The sequence below is a fragment of the Myodes glareolus genome, chromosome 24 (genome assembly GCF_982192425.1).
Source record: "Myodes glareolus chromosome 24, mMyoGla1.1, whole genome shotgun sequence".
Classification (NCBI taxonomy): domain Eukaryota; kingdom Metazoa; phylum Chordata; class Mammalia; order Rodentia; family Cricetidae; genus Myodes; species Myodes glareolus.
Genome location: NC_142049.1, coordinates 15,436,546 through 15,450,727, shown reverse-complemented (window position 1 = coordinate 15,450,727; position 14,182 = coordinate 15,436,546). Strand labels below are relative to the sequence as shown.

Sequence of the window (14,182 nt, the reverse complement as noted above, 5' to 3'; positions counted from 1 at the left end):
CTATCAAGGACGAAACAGAAGGATTGCCTTGCATTGGAGGGCAGCTAAGAACTACAGTCTGAAGAAAGTCAGCCTCAAAAATAAATAAATCAGAAGAAGCTAAAATTTCTCATGGATTTTTAAATCCAAGGTCACCTTAGTAGTTGCCAATTTGTGATCCTTCACATACAGTCCTCCCTGGCCCCAAGTTAAGCAAAACAAGAATCTGAGACTTGAAATGGTATCTAAGGGCCTATGGGAATGAGTATCTGGGAAAAAAAATCTAATAAACTTCCAAGCTCCCAGCGTATAAGAAAATAACGTTGAACATGAATTTCTGCTGTTAATCACTCTCCTTTAAACTTTGCCGAAGTGGTAAGAGCAGAATCTTTTCTGGGCACTCAACCATGTGCTTAGCACACATCTGAGAACTTCACTTGTGCTAACTCATTTTGTAGGTGACTAAATGTGTTCAGAGAAGTAACCTGTGCTTGGCTTCAGCTGTCTGGGAGACTAAGGCAGGAGGATTGCAAATTTAAAGCCTGCCTGAACAACTTAACGAGCCTGTGCCCCCACCCCACCCCACCACCTACACCCCGGACTGTAGAGTAGATTTGGGAGTATAACCAATAGGAGTGCTTGTGTAGTATGCACCAGACTCCAGGATCAATCCCCAGCACACCACAAAAGGAACTCAGTAACTTGCTCAGTGACCCCTTGCCAACAAGAGAAAAGCAAGAACTCAAGCTGTAGTTTTCCATTTTCATAGCCTGATGGTATTTTCATCTGATGATGATGAAGCTTTATTTAAACTTCTAGCATCTCCAGCCTCCTCCCTTCCTACATTTATTATTTATTTGTATAGATGGACACAAATGGAAGTCAGAAGACAACTTGGAGGAGTGTTTTCTCCTTCCACTGTGTGGGTCATGGGGCTTGAGCTCAGGCCATCAAGACTGGTGGCAAATGCCTTTACTTTACCTGGTGAGCCATTTTGCCCCCTCCCACCCTGTTTCTCGAACAGGCTTTCAATATGCGTGTAACCTTACACTGGCCTTGAACCCAGTCTGATCCTCCTGCCTCAGCCTCCTCACGAGTGCTGTGATGACCACTGTGCATCACCATGCCCAGGCTACTCCCAGGATCTTTATGTGTGCACTTCCATGTGACATATCAGCCCACCGATGACGTAAGGGAAGAAGTAGAGGGTTCAAGTTTCGTTAAGGCCTCAGGTGAGTTGTTGCTCCCAGGATGAGGTTGGGGAGTAGGGTGCATCCTTGGCTAGGCCTACAGGTTCTACAGGAAGCAGAGTCCTGACTAGAAGGTATCCATTATATACCATGCAGAGTGTGGAAGATGACAAGGGCAGAGACATTAAATGACTTGGTCAAGTCAGCACAGCTGGTCACTGGCAGATGTGTGAGGAAGGAGCAGACAACGAGAGAATTATCCACTGTCCCAGTCAACAAACATCCTTTGAGGCCAGCTATGCCTGGCACTGTCTCTACAGTTAGCTTTAAAGTATCTGATTGGCTGTTTCCAGTTCTCAATTGCTTGTGGTAGGGGGCAGGAGAGACTATAGTTTTTTTTATGTGCTCCATATAAAAAAAGCACAGGGCATAGCAGGCAGAAAGGAGGTTACTGGGAGAAAGGGATGTCCTAGTTGCAAGAGATCAGAAGAGAAAAATCATTTAGGAAATCAAGACCACAAGGAAAGATGAACATGAAGTCTCCTTCAAGTTCAAGTTTCATCGATCTCTTTCTTTATTGAAGAAACACTAGGGTTTTGGTGGTAGTGGTAAAAAAAAAAAAAGAAAAGAAAAGATCAGTGTGGCAGGACGCCTCAGCGTGTCAATTACTCATCAAAAGCTTATTGACCTGAGCTCAATTCCCACAGCCCTTGTAAAAGTGGAAGGAGAGAACAAGCTACACGAAGTTGTCCTCTGACCTCCACCTGCACTTTGTGTGTGCACACACATGCACAGAGAGTAATAAATTTTTTTAAAAAGTGGATCAGCCCCACTTTTTTATTATACATAAATGTAAATTTTAAATAGACTAAGTATATAAATGTGAAAAATCTGTTTTGGAATTTTAAAGAGGAATATAGATGGATATCTTTATTTTAATTTGTTGCTTTGATTTGTTGAGACTTATAGCCAAGGACAGTCTTGAACTGAAATTCTCTTCCTCCCAAGTGCTAGGATTATAAGTCTATGCTATCAGCCTGGGAGAGGGTATTTTTATTGCCTCAGCCTGTGGGAAAATTCTGTAAGTTAAAAATAAGAATAAAATATAAAGATGAAAAATTTGACCACACTGGAGCTTAAAACTTTATGAAAAATATTTAAAACTAGAAAAGGCAAGCTATAGCGTCATACTTTCAATGCATACCAAGGTCTTCAAAGATCTAAGGTAGCTTGGATAGCTAAGAACATCTATCCTCCACAACCCAGTCATGAAAAATATCCCAAGATCAATAAATGTGTATGTGTGTGTGTGTGTGTGTGTGTGTGTGTGTGTGTGTGTGTGCTTATGGGCCCTGTAAGTTTATATCTGGAGGCGGTCACTGTTTTGCCTAGACTGGCTAACCAATGAGTCCCTGGGATCCTGAGATTGGACTTCTATGTGGGTGCTGGGAACTCAAACCCAGGTCCTTCCTCAAGCTTGTGTATCAGGCTTTACCTAGAGCAATTTCCCAATCCGTCTGTGTTGATATTTCTTAGAGATTCTCCTCTAACTTCTATCAAAGGTGATTTGGAGGTAAAAATTAGTCTAAGTCCAGCACTCAATCCCACCTCAGACAAAGCAGTGATAAAAACAGAAATCCTGGGGGGCAGAATTCAGGGTCTCCAGGCTCTCCTGAAATCAGCAGCTCCAGCTGCTGTCTGGTGCCACAGTGCCTGGCAAATCCCCGGAGCCAGATGTAGGCCGTCCCCTGGTACTGCTTTTGTTCTCTTTCCTTAGCAGGAGGGCCACATCTATTTCCCCTGGCATGCTTCTGAACAGATGGGCACTTAAGGGGCATGGCTCCAGCATAGACAACAAGGATCTAGAGCTTCGGTCACAGAGGACCAGAAGCTTTGCCTCAACATCTCAAGTTATCCGTGCCCGAAGGCTATTCTCCACAACCCGGTCAGTCACAGCGTTCTGTGAGGAAAGTATCCCAAGAGAGTAAACACCAAGCACTAGAACAGTGCACACTCTGGTTCCACTGGGGTGCAAGGGATGGTCATAAGCCCCATTAGAATAATAAAGTTCTGAGAAGGTCTATAAAACTTCATTTAAGTCCACAATCCTTCCTAAACTTCGACCCTATTTCTTCCTGGTTGAATACACAGTGATTGAACCCCTGCTGCTCACTCAGCCTGTTTCCTCTCCAGGAAAGGTATCAGGGAGGGTCAACGGGGCTTATCACAGGTGTGGAGGCTCTGATCCTCACTATTCTATGCCACGGTGCATACTTAGGACCGAGTGCTCAGAATCTGTACTTTTTTTTTAATGTTAAAGACTGCTTCATGCATTACATTTACATTTTTCTACATTTATTTTACGTATGTGCCACAGCACAAGTGTGGAAATCAGAAGATGACGTGGTTCTCCCCTTCCACCAGGTGTCTCAGGGTCGTTAGGCTTGGAAGCAAGCACCTTTGTCTGCTCAGCTAATAAGATGGGGTCTTGGAATCTATTTGTGAACAGGGTTCCCAAGAGACTGAAGAAAGGTTTCTTGAGAAGCATGGCCGTATATCTTCTCTTTCTCCTCCACTAAGATGGCCAATCGGGTCATCTCACAAGCTGGGAGGGGATCAAAGCTCCAGGCCTTCTATCTGGATATAACTGGTGTATTTTGAACTGCTACATATTTGGGGAATTCCCCATATGATGAGTCCCTTCTTCCCAAAGGGCTTATGAGGGAAACCAAGGCAAACTGCCAGCCACTAATGGGAACCTGCTTCTGCTCAGATGTAGAAAAGGGCTGCCAGGTGAGGGCTGGGAAGCTGGCACCGCGGTAAAGTGTTTGCCAGGCAAGTGGAAGGACCCCAAACCCCACATGAATACTGTATGTGTGTAGCAGCCTACCTGTAATTCCAGCCTGGGAAAGTGGGGACAGGATTCCCAGAGCGAGCTGGTTGGGGACACTAAGCATATCAGCGAACTGGGTGTGACTGAGAGACCCTGCTTCAATGAATAAGTTGGAAGAATGAGCAAGAGTGATGACTGACACCAACTTCAGACCCTGACATACACATGCATGTATACATAATACACACATGTTCATATTATGTGTACACACACCACAGTGAGCCCACAAACATGCAATACAGTTACACACACATACATGTAAAGAAAAAGAGGTCAAGAAAAATATTTTTTAAATAGATTATGCAGCTCAGACTCGCTTTGTATTTTTTATGTAGCCAAAGAATCTCTCAACGTCTGGTCCTCCTGCCTCCACTTTGCACGTACTGGGATTCCAGGCCTGCGATACCACACCCAGCTGAAACTGAGGAATCCTTCCAGCTCTGCCTGGCATGCTTTCCTAGATGCCTCTCGCTCAGAGATTCCCACACACTCCTGCCTAGAGGTGGTCAGCTTAGTTACCAACCAGAGTCTCCCCGAGAGCCACGAACAACTTCCCCTACAAGATCACGAGGATCCAACAGAGTTCCTCCCCCAACTCCTTAGAAGGAAAGGCGAGCCACAACCTAGGGAGAAAACATTTTATTGAGATTTTTGCTACATAAATACCTACAGAAAGCCGAGGGAAGGGATTGCTGAAGGAGCAGCTACTGTCTTCTTCTGCAAAGTCACTAAGAAACCCATGGGAAACGGGTGGGAGGGAGACAGTGCCCCCACACTAGATGGGTGATAGCATGGAGGGAGGAAGGAGAATAGAGGGGAGAGATGTGAGCAGACGTCCCAGGGAGGGACAGGTGACGATCAGTGAGGTCACAGTGCTGCAGAGTCACTGGGTCAGAGCCTGAATCACGTCCTTCACCAGCATGGTGCCAATCACCATCTTCTCGCTGTTGACAGTCAGCTGGGCAGGTCCAGCTGGCCGGGCATGCAGAGTCAGCAGGACCAAGCTCCCACTAGTCAGTGTCCTCCCTGCAAACCTGAGGTGGGAGCAGAGGAGCGGGTGGGAGAACTGCCAAGGGCAACTGTTCTGAGGGGGTGCCCTGGGGCTTAGGATGCTCCTTCAAGCCAAGCCCCAGCGGAGCCCACCTCTGCCCCTCCACTCGCACCTGTACTCATCAGATGTCCCACAAGGAACCCGGCCCAGGTTGGCTGTGGCGGTCACTTTCTGCACCACCATGTGGTCACTCCGACAGGTGTCTGGCAGTGTGAGCTTCTCCGTGATCTCATTCATGCCTGTCAGCTTTCCTGGGGGCAGAGGTCGTGATGAGGGCAGAGGCTGTGGTGGACACAGGCTGGCACCTGCCCTAGCTAGCGAAATAGTCTCAGGTTCTCCCAGGCTCTGCAGGTCAGAATCACCCTCGCTAGCCTTCTGTTTGGCCTTTCTCCTTCCTGGGAAGCTTCCCCACTCTCTGGGTTCAGGAAACTGACACACTTGCCTTGTTTCTCTCACACCCTCCGTTCTTGGCCGGCAACACCACCCTGTCACTGTCCATCGCTCTGGTCATGCCAACATCTACCCATTTCCGAGAACTTTCTGGAAGGGGGAGCGTTCCTCATGGTGGTGCCCTGCTCTCTCCTTATTCATGGCCAAGGTTCTCCACAGAGGATTCCAGAATCTCCCTCAAGCCACTGCAACTGCCCTATACCTCTCTAGTGACTGCTCTCCCTGAGGTCAGCATGGGTGCTGACATGTCAGATCTGGAAGGCTGTGGCTATTGCAGCCTACAGGCACCCTCTAGCACCTTCCTGCCTTGTCAGTTCTCTCTGCGCCCTCCCCTTTCTCCAGAAGGCAGGAATTCCTAAGATTCTGCACAACCCCTCACCCCATGCTACCACTGCCCCTCTCTGTCAGGGTGATGTCACCCACACTCACAGCTTCCATTCCCACCTCTGTGCCTGTGACTGCAGTCTGCAGGTGTTTGCTAAGCACAGATCTATATATTCAATCACATCCTAACACCTCTCCAAATGCACTTCAAGATGGCCTGGCCCCCAAACCAGCCAGGCTGTTCTCTTGCCTGCCTTGTTCTTTTTCCCAGAGCAGGGGTCTGACAAATCTTTAGGCTGTAAGCCAAACGCAGTCCATTACCCAAATGGCTTGCGGTTGTGTAGTTGTATTGCTTTTTTTTTTTTTTAAAAAAAAAAGCATTGAGCATTTCTTGAAACTTGAAAATTAAATAAAAGTTTCCCAAATATCTAAATAAAATATTCTTAGGAACACAGCCATACCCATTCATTTAAGTGACTGTTTCATGTGGCATCAGCAGAGCTACGTTGTTACGAGAGAGACCACATGACTCTCAAAACCGGAAACATTTACTTTCTGACTTTCTGGTCCATGGCAGCAAACGCTCACCACCTGCTCATCTCCATATCCAGCCAGGGATTCTAGAGTCAGACTGTGGTCCACCTCCTCTCCGTCTCAAGGCTGCTGTCTGAGCAGCAGCCCCTTCCCAATCTCTCTCCCATCCCAGCCCTTTCATGCCTTCTACCGTGGCTCTGATTCTGCCTTGGCATCTTTCATCGGGTCTATCAGAATGACCTTATCACTAGCCATAGTATTTGCTCCTCACCCCAGGAAATTGAGGCCGGAGCTGTGTGAAGCCCTGTATCTCCTCCCCTGGTGTAGGACTACCTTTCCCCACAGCTGCCTTCTCCACTCTTAACTGTGAGTGTTACCAGGCTGTTCTTTCTGAAGCAGAGGATGGAGCCTTTCTCCTGCTTCCCCGACTTGCCACTGCTAGAAAGTTTACCCCTCCTTCCTGCAGTAACTTCTGGGACCCCTTCTCACTCTGGAATCTTAGACCAAAAGCCTTTACCATAGCATTCAGGGCTCCTTGGAACTAGGACAAACATACCAACTCCAGTTTTGTTCTTCGTGCTCCCCTCTAATAGGATTCCCAACACTTTCCACCGTACCTCTGCAAGCACTATATCCCCAACTGGAATGCGAGCAATGTGTGCAAACTTTCCCAAGCTTCACACATGCCTCAATCTTGGTGAAGACTTTTGAGAAAGGCAGAAGCTACAGGGCCCTCTTTGTCTAAAGGGCGGACGCTCCTCCCACATATCTGTACCACCACATGGAGCACTCACCCTGCTCCTTCTTGAACTCATTCTCACTCATGAACACAGGGGCCATCAGTTCCCCAACAGGCGGCTGGATGGAGACATAGAACTGTCGTGTCTGGGTGCTGGGAAAAGCAAAAGGAGACAGGAGCAGAAATGAAGCCAGCAACCATTTCCCTCATTCCCATTACCTTGAGGCAGGGCACAGCGTCAGAAGAGTGAGGTGAGATCTAGGGCTGGGAATGGCAGCTGGACCTGCAGAACTTGGTGTAGCCCACCAACCATTCGCTCCAGCTCTGGTTCTCTCATCCTGCCTCTCTCCATCCCATTCTCACTACCACATGAGTTGGGGACATACCACAGCTGGAAGTTGGCTGCCTGGGTTGAGTCACAGAAGTTAATGCCCATCACAGCGGTGGTGGATTCTCCAGGTGCCAGGGACTCTGGGTGATGTTAGGAAAGCAATGAGGGGACAGGAAAGGCCATGACTGTCCTAGAACCCAGTATGGCTTCAGTCTCTCTTCTCTATCAGAGAAGACTAGCCCTCTGGATTCCCGGATTTCTGGGCCTCTGGGGACTGTCCTTGGCTTCCTCTTGAAGCCTAAGTACCTTTCCCTCACCCACTCTCAAAGCTGCTTAGTGACCTAGGGCTCTAATATGAACTTGCTTATTTCTTAGCCCATCTTGTCTACCATGGTGTAAGTCATATTCAATTCCACCTCCGTTTCCCCATAGCAGGGCACCTGGCTTGACCCTAAAATGGTATCAGCAACTACAAAAAGACTGAATCTGCTAGGGGGCCTCTTCCTCTACCCTCCCAAGGCCCTCTGTACCAATTTCAGGGAATTCTTGGATGCTGATGCCGGCCGGCAGCTTGGGAGTGCCCACATGCAGCCCCTTGATGGGAGTCTCAGAGTTGTTGGAGAAGTAGATGTGTATGGACACCATGTGGGGGTCCCCAGAGAAAGGCTGGCGGCTGAAGGCATAGTCCACGGCCAGCCCCTCTCCGGCTACCCGGTGTAGCAGCTCCTGCCTCCCAATGCTGGACACTGGACTCAGCAGCTGGAGGGGTAGGGGAGGGGAGTGCAGAAATAAGGCAAAGGATAGCCAGTCCCAACCAGGGTATGCCAGCCATCACTCCCACCTCCTAGCACACAAGCCCAGACCACAGGACACAGCATAAAGCTAAGTCCTTCCCCAGCTCACCGAAGGCACTAGAGCAGAGTCTGTGAGTGTCAGGCCCTCCAGGTCAGCAGCCAGACTGGTAGATACAACCATGGGAGGAGACACAGGCTGGATACTAGGAGGGGTAACTGGGAGGGGAAGGGGAGAAAGAAAGCCGGTTAATGAGGAAGAGGAATTTAGGGTTGTCTTGAGTTGAAAGGAGCCCAGAGCCCAAGGAGCAAAATTCAGCACCGTGGACAGCGAGAGACACAGTAGCCTAGAAACCAGAATGACCCAGGACAGACACCCGAGACCCCAGGATGCCTCCTGAGTCACATCGGGCTTCCTTCACCCATGCCTTCTACCGTTCAAACTCACAGTCCTCTAGGTCAAGCAGCGAGATCTCCTTGGCTACAGGGGCACTCTTGCTGCTGGGAGGCTGAAAGAGAAAAAGGGGGTGGAGCTATGAGAAGCGCCCTAGCCTTCTCGGTGTGATGGGAGACATCACAGTCTGCTCTGAATGGCGGGAAGACATCTGGCCCAGGGGATAGAAAGCATGCTCTTACTGTTTTCTTCCTCCAGGAGGCAGGTTCAGCCGGTTCCTCCTCTGACTCTGATGTCGCCTCGGACTCTGAGGAGCTGCTGCTGGACTCACTGCCCTCCTCTGATGATGAGCCCTCCCTGTGCCCCTCTGGCACCTTCTTCTTCTTCGTCTTCTTCTTCTCACCTTCTTCCTCACTCTGTTCACTAAAGGGGAGCAGAAATGGTGAGGCTAAGGTTCAGCCTGGACCCCTTCCTTATCTCCCAGAACAGGGGACTTTGTAGGACTTCGCCTGAAAGGCGGAGGTGGGAGTGGGAACCCTGGGCCAGCCAAGCCTGGATCTACTTCCTGTACGTGACCCCATAAAAGTTTTAACCTAGCTGGTGCTATCTTGGACTCCAAGCCTCCGGTTACATCTCTGTCACTCCCAGGAGGTCTTTAAGACCTCCCAGACCTTGGCAGTCAGGCAGATCCACCAGACACGGAACAGTGGGTATGAAGACCCCCAGCATCTCGTGGGAAGCTCAGGGCTACCTCAAGACCCGGATGTTTCTTTTCCAGACTAGCTCCCCAAGGGTCCTCTGCTTACCTCTCGCTGCCCCCTCCTTTCTCTTCATCCTCCTCATCATTGTCCGAGTCACTGCTGGACTCCCCAGAGCCGCTCTCGCTGCTGCTCTTACTCTCGGGCTCACTCTCAGATTCCGGCTCTACGGAGGAAAGGTGTCAGGTCTCTGCTGCAAGCGAAGCCCCCGCCACCACCAATGAAGGCCCTCCCCATTGTATGCAGAGGCTTTTCTGGGTCTACGAGAGTTGTTTGGGTTCCCAGCTCCAGGTTCAGAACTGAAACTTCAACTCCATCTGACCCATCCGAACCCTAGATGCCAACAACTAAGGCTTCAAAAACATGAAAGGACCCACACGTCATTTGCACAGCACACACGTCTGAGAATGGACACTTGGGTTCACACAGGCTGTGACTCATAAGAAGTGCACAACCATGGTCTATACACAGGTAGAGCATGCTCCACCGCAAGAGCATACACATGGACAAGACATCACAGTCTGTCCTGAATGGCGGGACGCTCTACCCCCCTGCTCACCGCTGTCTGCAGACTCGGTGGGGCCAGACTCCCCCTCAGAGTCAGAGTAGAAAGGCTTTTCTTTCTCCTTCCTCTTCTCCCGATTTGAGCACTTGGTCCATTCGGGTACCTGAAGATGTCATGAGAAGGGGCCGTTTCCTCAGGGTTGGAGGAGGGGGAAGGAAAGCTCATGCCCTTCACACCCCTCACAGCTCTTCTTGGTTCCCTACTTAGGCCTGACCCCAAAAGAGAAAATGGAGAGGTACAGTCCATAGGGAGAGGAGTAAATGGTTCACAGCCATGACAGCACCCAGCCAAGGAGAAAAGGCCCTAGGGCACAGCACACAGGGAGAGAGGAGAAGGAGGGTACACGGCACACAGAGGGGACCTCAGTGTATTCGCCCAACAGGCCCACGTGGGTCTCAATAAGGGAAAGGTCTTCTTCCTGTGTGTGGGGAGGGCATGGGGGGCTGGGATGGCACTGCCAGGGCTCCCTGCTGCTGTCCCTTACCCAACACACACGAATGCACACACACACACACACACACACACACTCATACATACACACGCACGCATGCACACACGTGCCAAAGCTGCTGACCTCCACGTTGCGCACAGATGGGTCTGGGGCTTCCTCTGGCCAGTCTGGGAGCTCCTGGTAGCCTGTGGCCTTTGCATTGAGCAGGTGGGACAGAGAGCCCAGCTGGAAATGGTCACGATCTGAAGACAGGTTTACAATGAGGCCAGTCATGGTGGTGCACAGTGCTTGATATTGGGGTACGTGATTCCTGGGTGGGACTGGGTGCTGATTCTAGTGGGGATTCCCAACCTGGGCAAGGAAACGGATGGCTCCACCCCCTGGTGACTCCTGTATCTGACTATACACAGGCCTACATGCTGGGAGAAAAAGCTTTCTAGTTAGTCCAGGACAGAGACTAAAGAGAATGTGGACAAGGTGTTAAGGGAGAAGGTTCCAGGGTCAGAGATGCTGCTGGCCTGGCTGCTCAGGTATCAATGGGAAGGCCAAAGTGTGAATGTGGCTCCCCCTCCTGGACATAGCCAGGCTTAGAAAAAAGTCTAACACAGGAGGACAATGTGAAGAGGAGGCAGGCCAGGCTAGCCGAGGGAAAGGAGACAGATCTGATGGGCCTCTGTGTTCATGGGGAGGGACAAGCAGTCAGAATGGAGTGTGAGAAAGTTAGGGTCACAGCAGACAGATGGTGTAGGACAGTAACACAAAGGCATGAATAAGGATGGTTTCAGGGCTGTCCAGCATCCTGGGAGATTTCCATCACTCTCCTACATCAACCCCTGAGACTCAGGGGACAACCAGGCTCTGCACAGCAGGCATCTTTCCTGGCTAGGCCCTGGCTTGGGTTCCTAGGGCTAATGAGCAGCTGAAGCAACCCCTCCCCTCCCAGGTCACAACTATGAGCAGAGGCTGGGAGCCTGGACACCAGGGCTTGGGTTGACCTCGAGTGATTGCACGTGTGTTGGCAATGGCATCCTTGGGATTGTTATAATATGGTCCTCTCCTTTGCATGTTCTACCTGCTTTCCTGGGTCCTTGGCATTTAATATCCTAGTATAGAATCCCAAGCCCAAAGCCTACTCAGAAGGGAGGTGAAAGAGGAGTCTAAGAAAGGGAGAAAAAGCAAAAGTCCCATGTGACAGAGAGAACAGACACTGAGGTGAGGCAGAAGCAGTTAAGGCTGTAGTGGAGCCTTTGGGGAGAAGAGCAGATCAGTTTTGCACACAGGAGCGTGGTGGCCAGCCTTAGGTGGCCTTGGGTAAAAGCCTGGACCCTGGGTCCTGGGCCCAGTCACTTCCTGCCCTCTCTCCCAGGAGGTTACCCTGGCTCCTGCTCCCACCTTTGAAGGATGACTCCAAGACAGGGGCTGGCTTAGGGGCCAGGAAGAGTTTCTTGGCATGGCGGCTGAGGGCACCACCCTGCTCAGAAGGAACGATGAGCTGCCGGGTGAAGCGGGCTCGATCTCGGATATCGTAGTTCTGGTCGTACTTGGCCAGACTCAGCACATACTGGGTCAGGAGCTTTGTCTGAGGAGGGAAGAGAAGGTGGCTCAGCAGTCAACAGAGGGTGGGGACCCAGGAGACTTGGGGCCAGCTTTGTTCAGTCAACACATGACAGGGAGAGAGTCTCTTTCTCACGTATGTACATCACCCAACGTTCCTCCCAACCTGCCCTGGTTCTCAGCTCTACATTTCTGGTCTGACTTATGCCCCCAACCGCCACATCTGCCTTGGACCAGCAAATGAGGCTGCTCTCTCCTCCCTCTTGGTCCCGGATTCTATTCTTTTCATTTCTAGTCCCTAGTGATTCAGGCCAGCCAGCCTCTTTCCTCTGGTACAACAGGGTTAGTGGAGGGCTAACTTTGCTACACCTTATGGTTTCCAGGCTCTACCCCCACTTCAAAGAATCAAGACAATAAGGAGCGAGGTAAACAGGGGTTCTTCCACAGGAACTATCAACACATAGAGTAAATCCTGAACAGCCTAGGGGGTCTCAGAGATCCCAGTCTGTCCCCTAGACGATTCTAACAAGATCAAAATGGCTCTGCCTCTGAGGTTTGCAGAGGTCATGTGGAGTTCACAGCCTATAGCTGTATCTGAGGACCAGAAGTCTCAGATACTGTCCCAATTTTGGCCTAGTCTAAGCTGCCTTCACGTGGTGGCAGTGGGGGCCGACATTATTTATGAAGGACTTTCCGGAGCTAAGTACTGTGCCAGTTGTTCCCCGCTCTCCTGCCATCTCCACAATCCATCCAAGTGGTAGGTACGATCGCCTCACTGCAGAGAAGCAGAATCAGGAAATGGCTTCGTCGAGGTTGAGGAGCCTATAGGTACTGTATCCGGGTCTGGATCAGAGGTCCCCTCCCTGTCACTGCCTATGCCTTTGACCCAGATCTCTAGGTGTCTCTTCCCTATCACCAAGATCACAGTCACCAAATGGCAAACACGAGCGTATGTGCAGGTAGCAGGCAAGAGCAAGACAGAACCTAGGAATGACTCTGGGACTCGGAAGATTTACGATGACACAACACCACATCCAACCTTAGACATCACTAGTTTGCTAACCCTGCTGCCGCCGAGCAGACATCCGAGAGGGGCAGAGATTCCCAGGTGCTGGCCCAGAATCAGGGCCACGGTTGTGGTACAACTGCCCCTTATCACTTTAGGGACCCCTGTGTCCTCACTCTTACCTACACTGTACCCTCCATGAACTCTGACACCTCACATTTAGCTCAGTTGCTTAGTACAGCACCGTCCCCAATTCCAGCCCCAGATTCTCCTAATACAATGGACTCAGAAACACACACATGGGACGCCACGGGACACCATCAACCATCTGACCAGCCCAAATCGGTAGACACCCTTGTCAACACGCTACTAGGATACAGCAGCACATCCGTTCCCTCCCCTTCTAGTTTAAGACAGCATCTTCTTCCATAGGCGTCACCAGTGGAATAATAGACCATCTCCTTCCTTTGTCTCATTCTAAAAAGAACACTGAAGGGCTGGGTCCATCTGTCCACAGGCCTAATCCCATGTCAACAATCAAGGTAAGAGGCTGGTTCATGCACTGCCGCACAGCGAGATTGTCTATAACAACCCATCACCTTTGCTTACTTTAAAGAGCCATTCTTCACACCATGTCCAAGCTCTACCTCAGAGCCCCACTCACCTAGCCACAACGTACTAAAACTGTAGGCTGTTGTGGTTGGAGAAATGATTTGGAGGTTAAAAGCATTGGCTGCTTTTCCAGAGGACCTGGGTTCAATTCCCAGCACCTACATGTTAGCTCACAACCATTTCTAACTCAAGTTCCAAAGGATGTGATGCCCTCATCTCTCTTCCATGGACTCCTGCATGTATATGGCGTGCATACAAATATACACACACACACACACAGACATAAACATACACATTTTATGTGCCTGTAAGATACATACACACACACACACACATACAAGGCACATAAAATAAATACACATTTCTTTTCAGATTAGGCTGTTCAAGAGAACCTATGAGCCAAATGTTATATAATAAAAACTTCTATTGACCAAGGGGTCCAGCTGCCAGGGAAGGACAGACACTATGGGACACTCTCAATAACCTGTGTTAACATTCATGCTAACCCGCACTCAAGCTGCTTCTGAGTGTTTGTACTTTGTGTAACCTCCTTGCCTTGG

The 14,182-nt window shown here is 50.0% G+C and overlaps 1 protein-coding gene across 2 annotated transcripts in view; it reads right to left on the bottom strand.

Annotated features, from left to right (window-relative positions):
• Positions 1-4,686: 4,686 nt before the first annotated feature.
• The window catches only part of Ap3b2 (adaptor related protein complex 3 subunit beta 2), a 36,364-nt gene continuing 26,868 nt past the window's right edge, over positions 4,687-14,182 (bottom strand). For both annotated transcript variants that reach the window (XM_087901251.1, XM_087901250.1), the window contains exons 15-26: positions 11,843-12,029; positions 10,574-10,692; positions 9,994-10,102; positions 9,483-9,600; positions 8,919-9,099; positions 8,731-8,791; positions 8,395-8,501; positions 8,022-8,250; positions 7,547-7,631; positions 7,216-7,313; positions 5,226-5,364; positions 4,687-5,096 (exon numbers count right to left, since the gene is read on the bottom strand). In XM_087901251.1, coding sequence (XP_087757377.1) covers positions 4,946-5,096; positions 5,226-5,364; positions 7,216-7,313; positions 7,547-7,631; positions 8,022-8,250; positions 8,395-8,501; positions 8,731-8,791; positions 8,919-9,099; positions 9,483-9,600; positions 9,994-10,102; positions 10,574-10,692; positions 11,843-12,029 — 1,584 coding nt within the window. In that variant the 3' untranslated portion in view covers positions 4,687-4,945. The remainder of the gene's footprint in view (positions 5,097-5,225; positions 5,365-7,215; positions 7,314-7,546; positions 7,632-8,021; positions 8,251-8,394; positions 8,502-8,730; positions 8,792-8,918; positions 9,100-9,482; positions 9,601-9,993; positions 10,103-10,573; positions 10,693-11,842; positions 12,030-14,182) is intronic.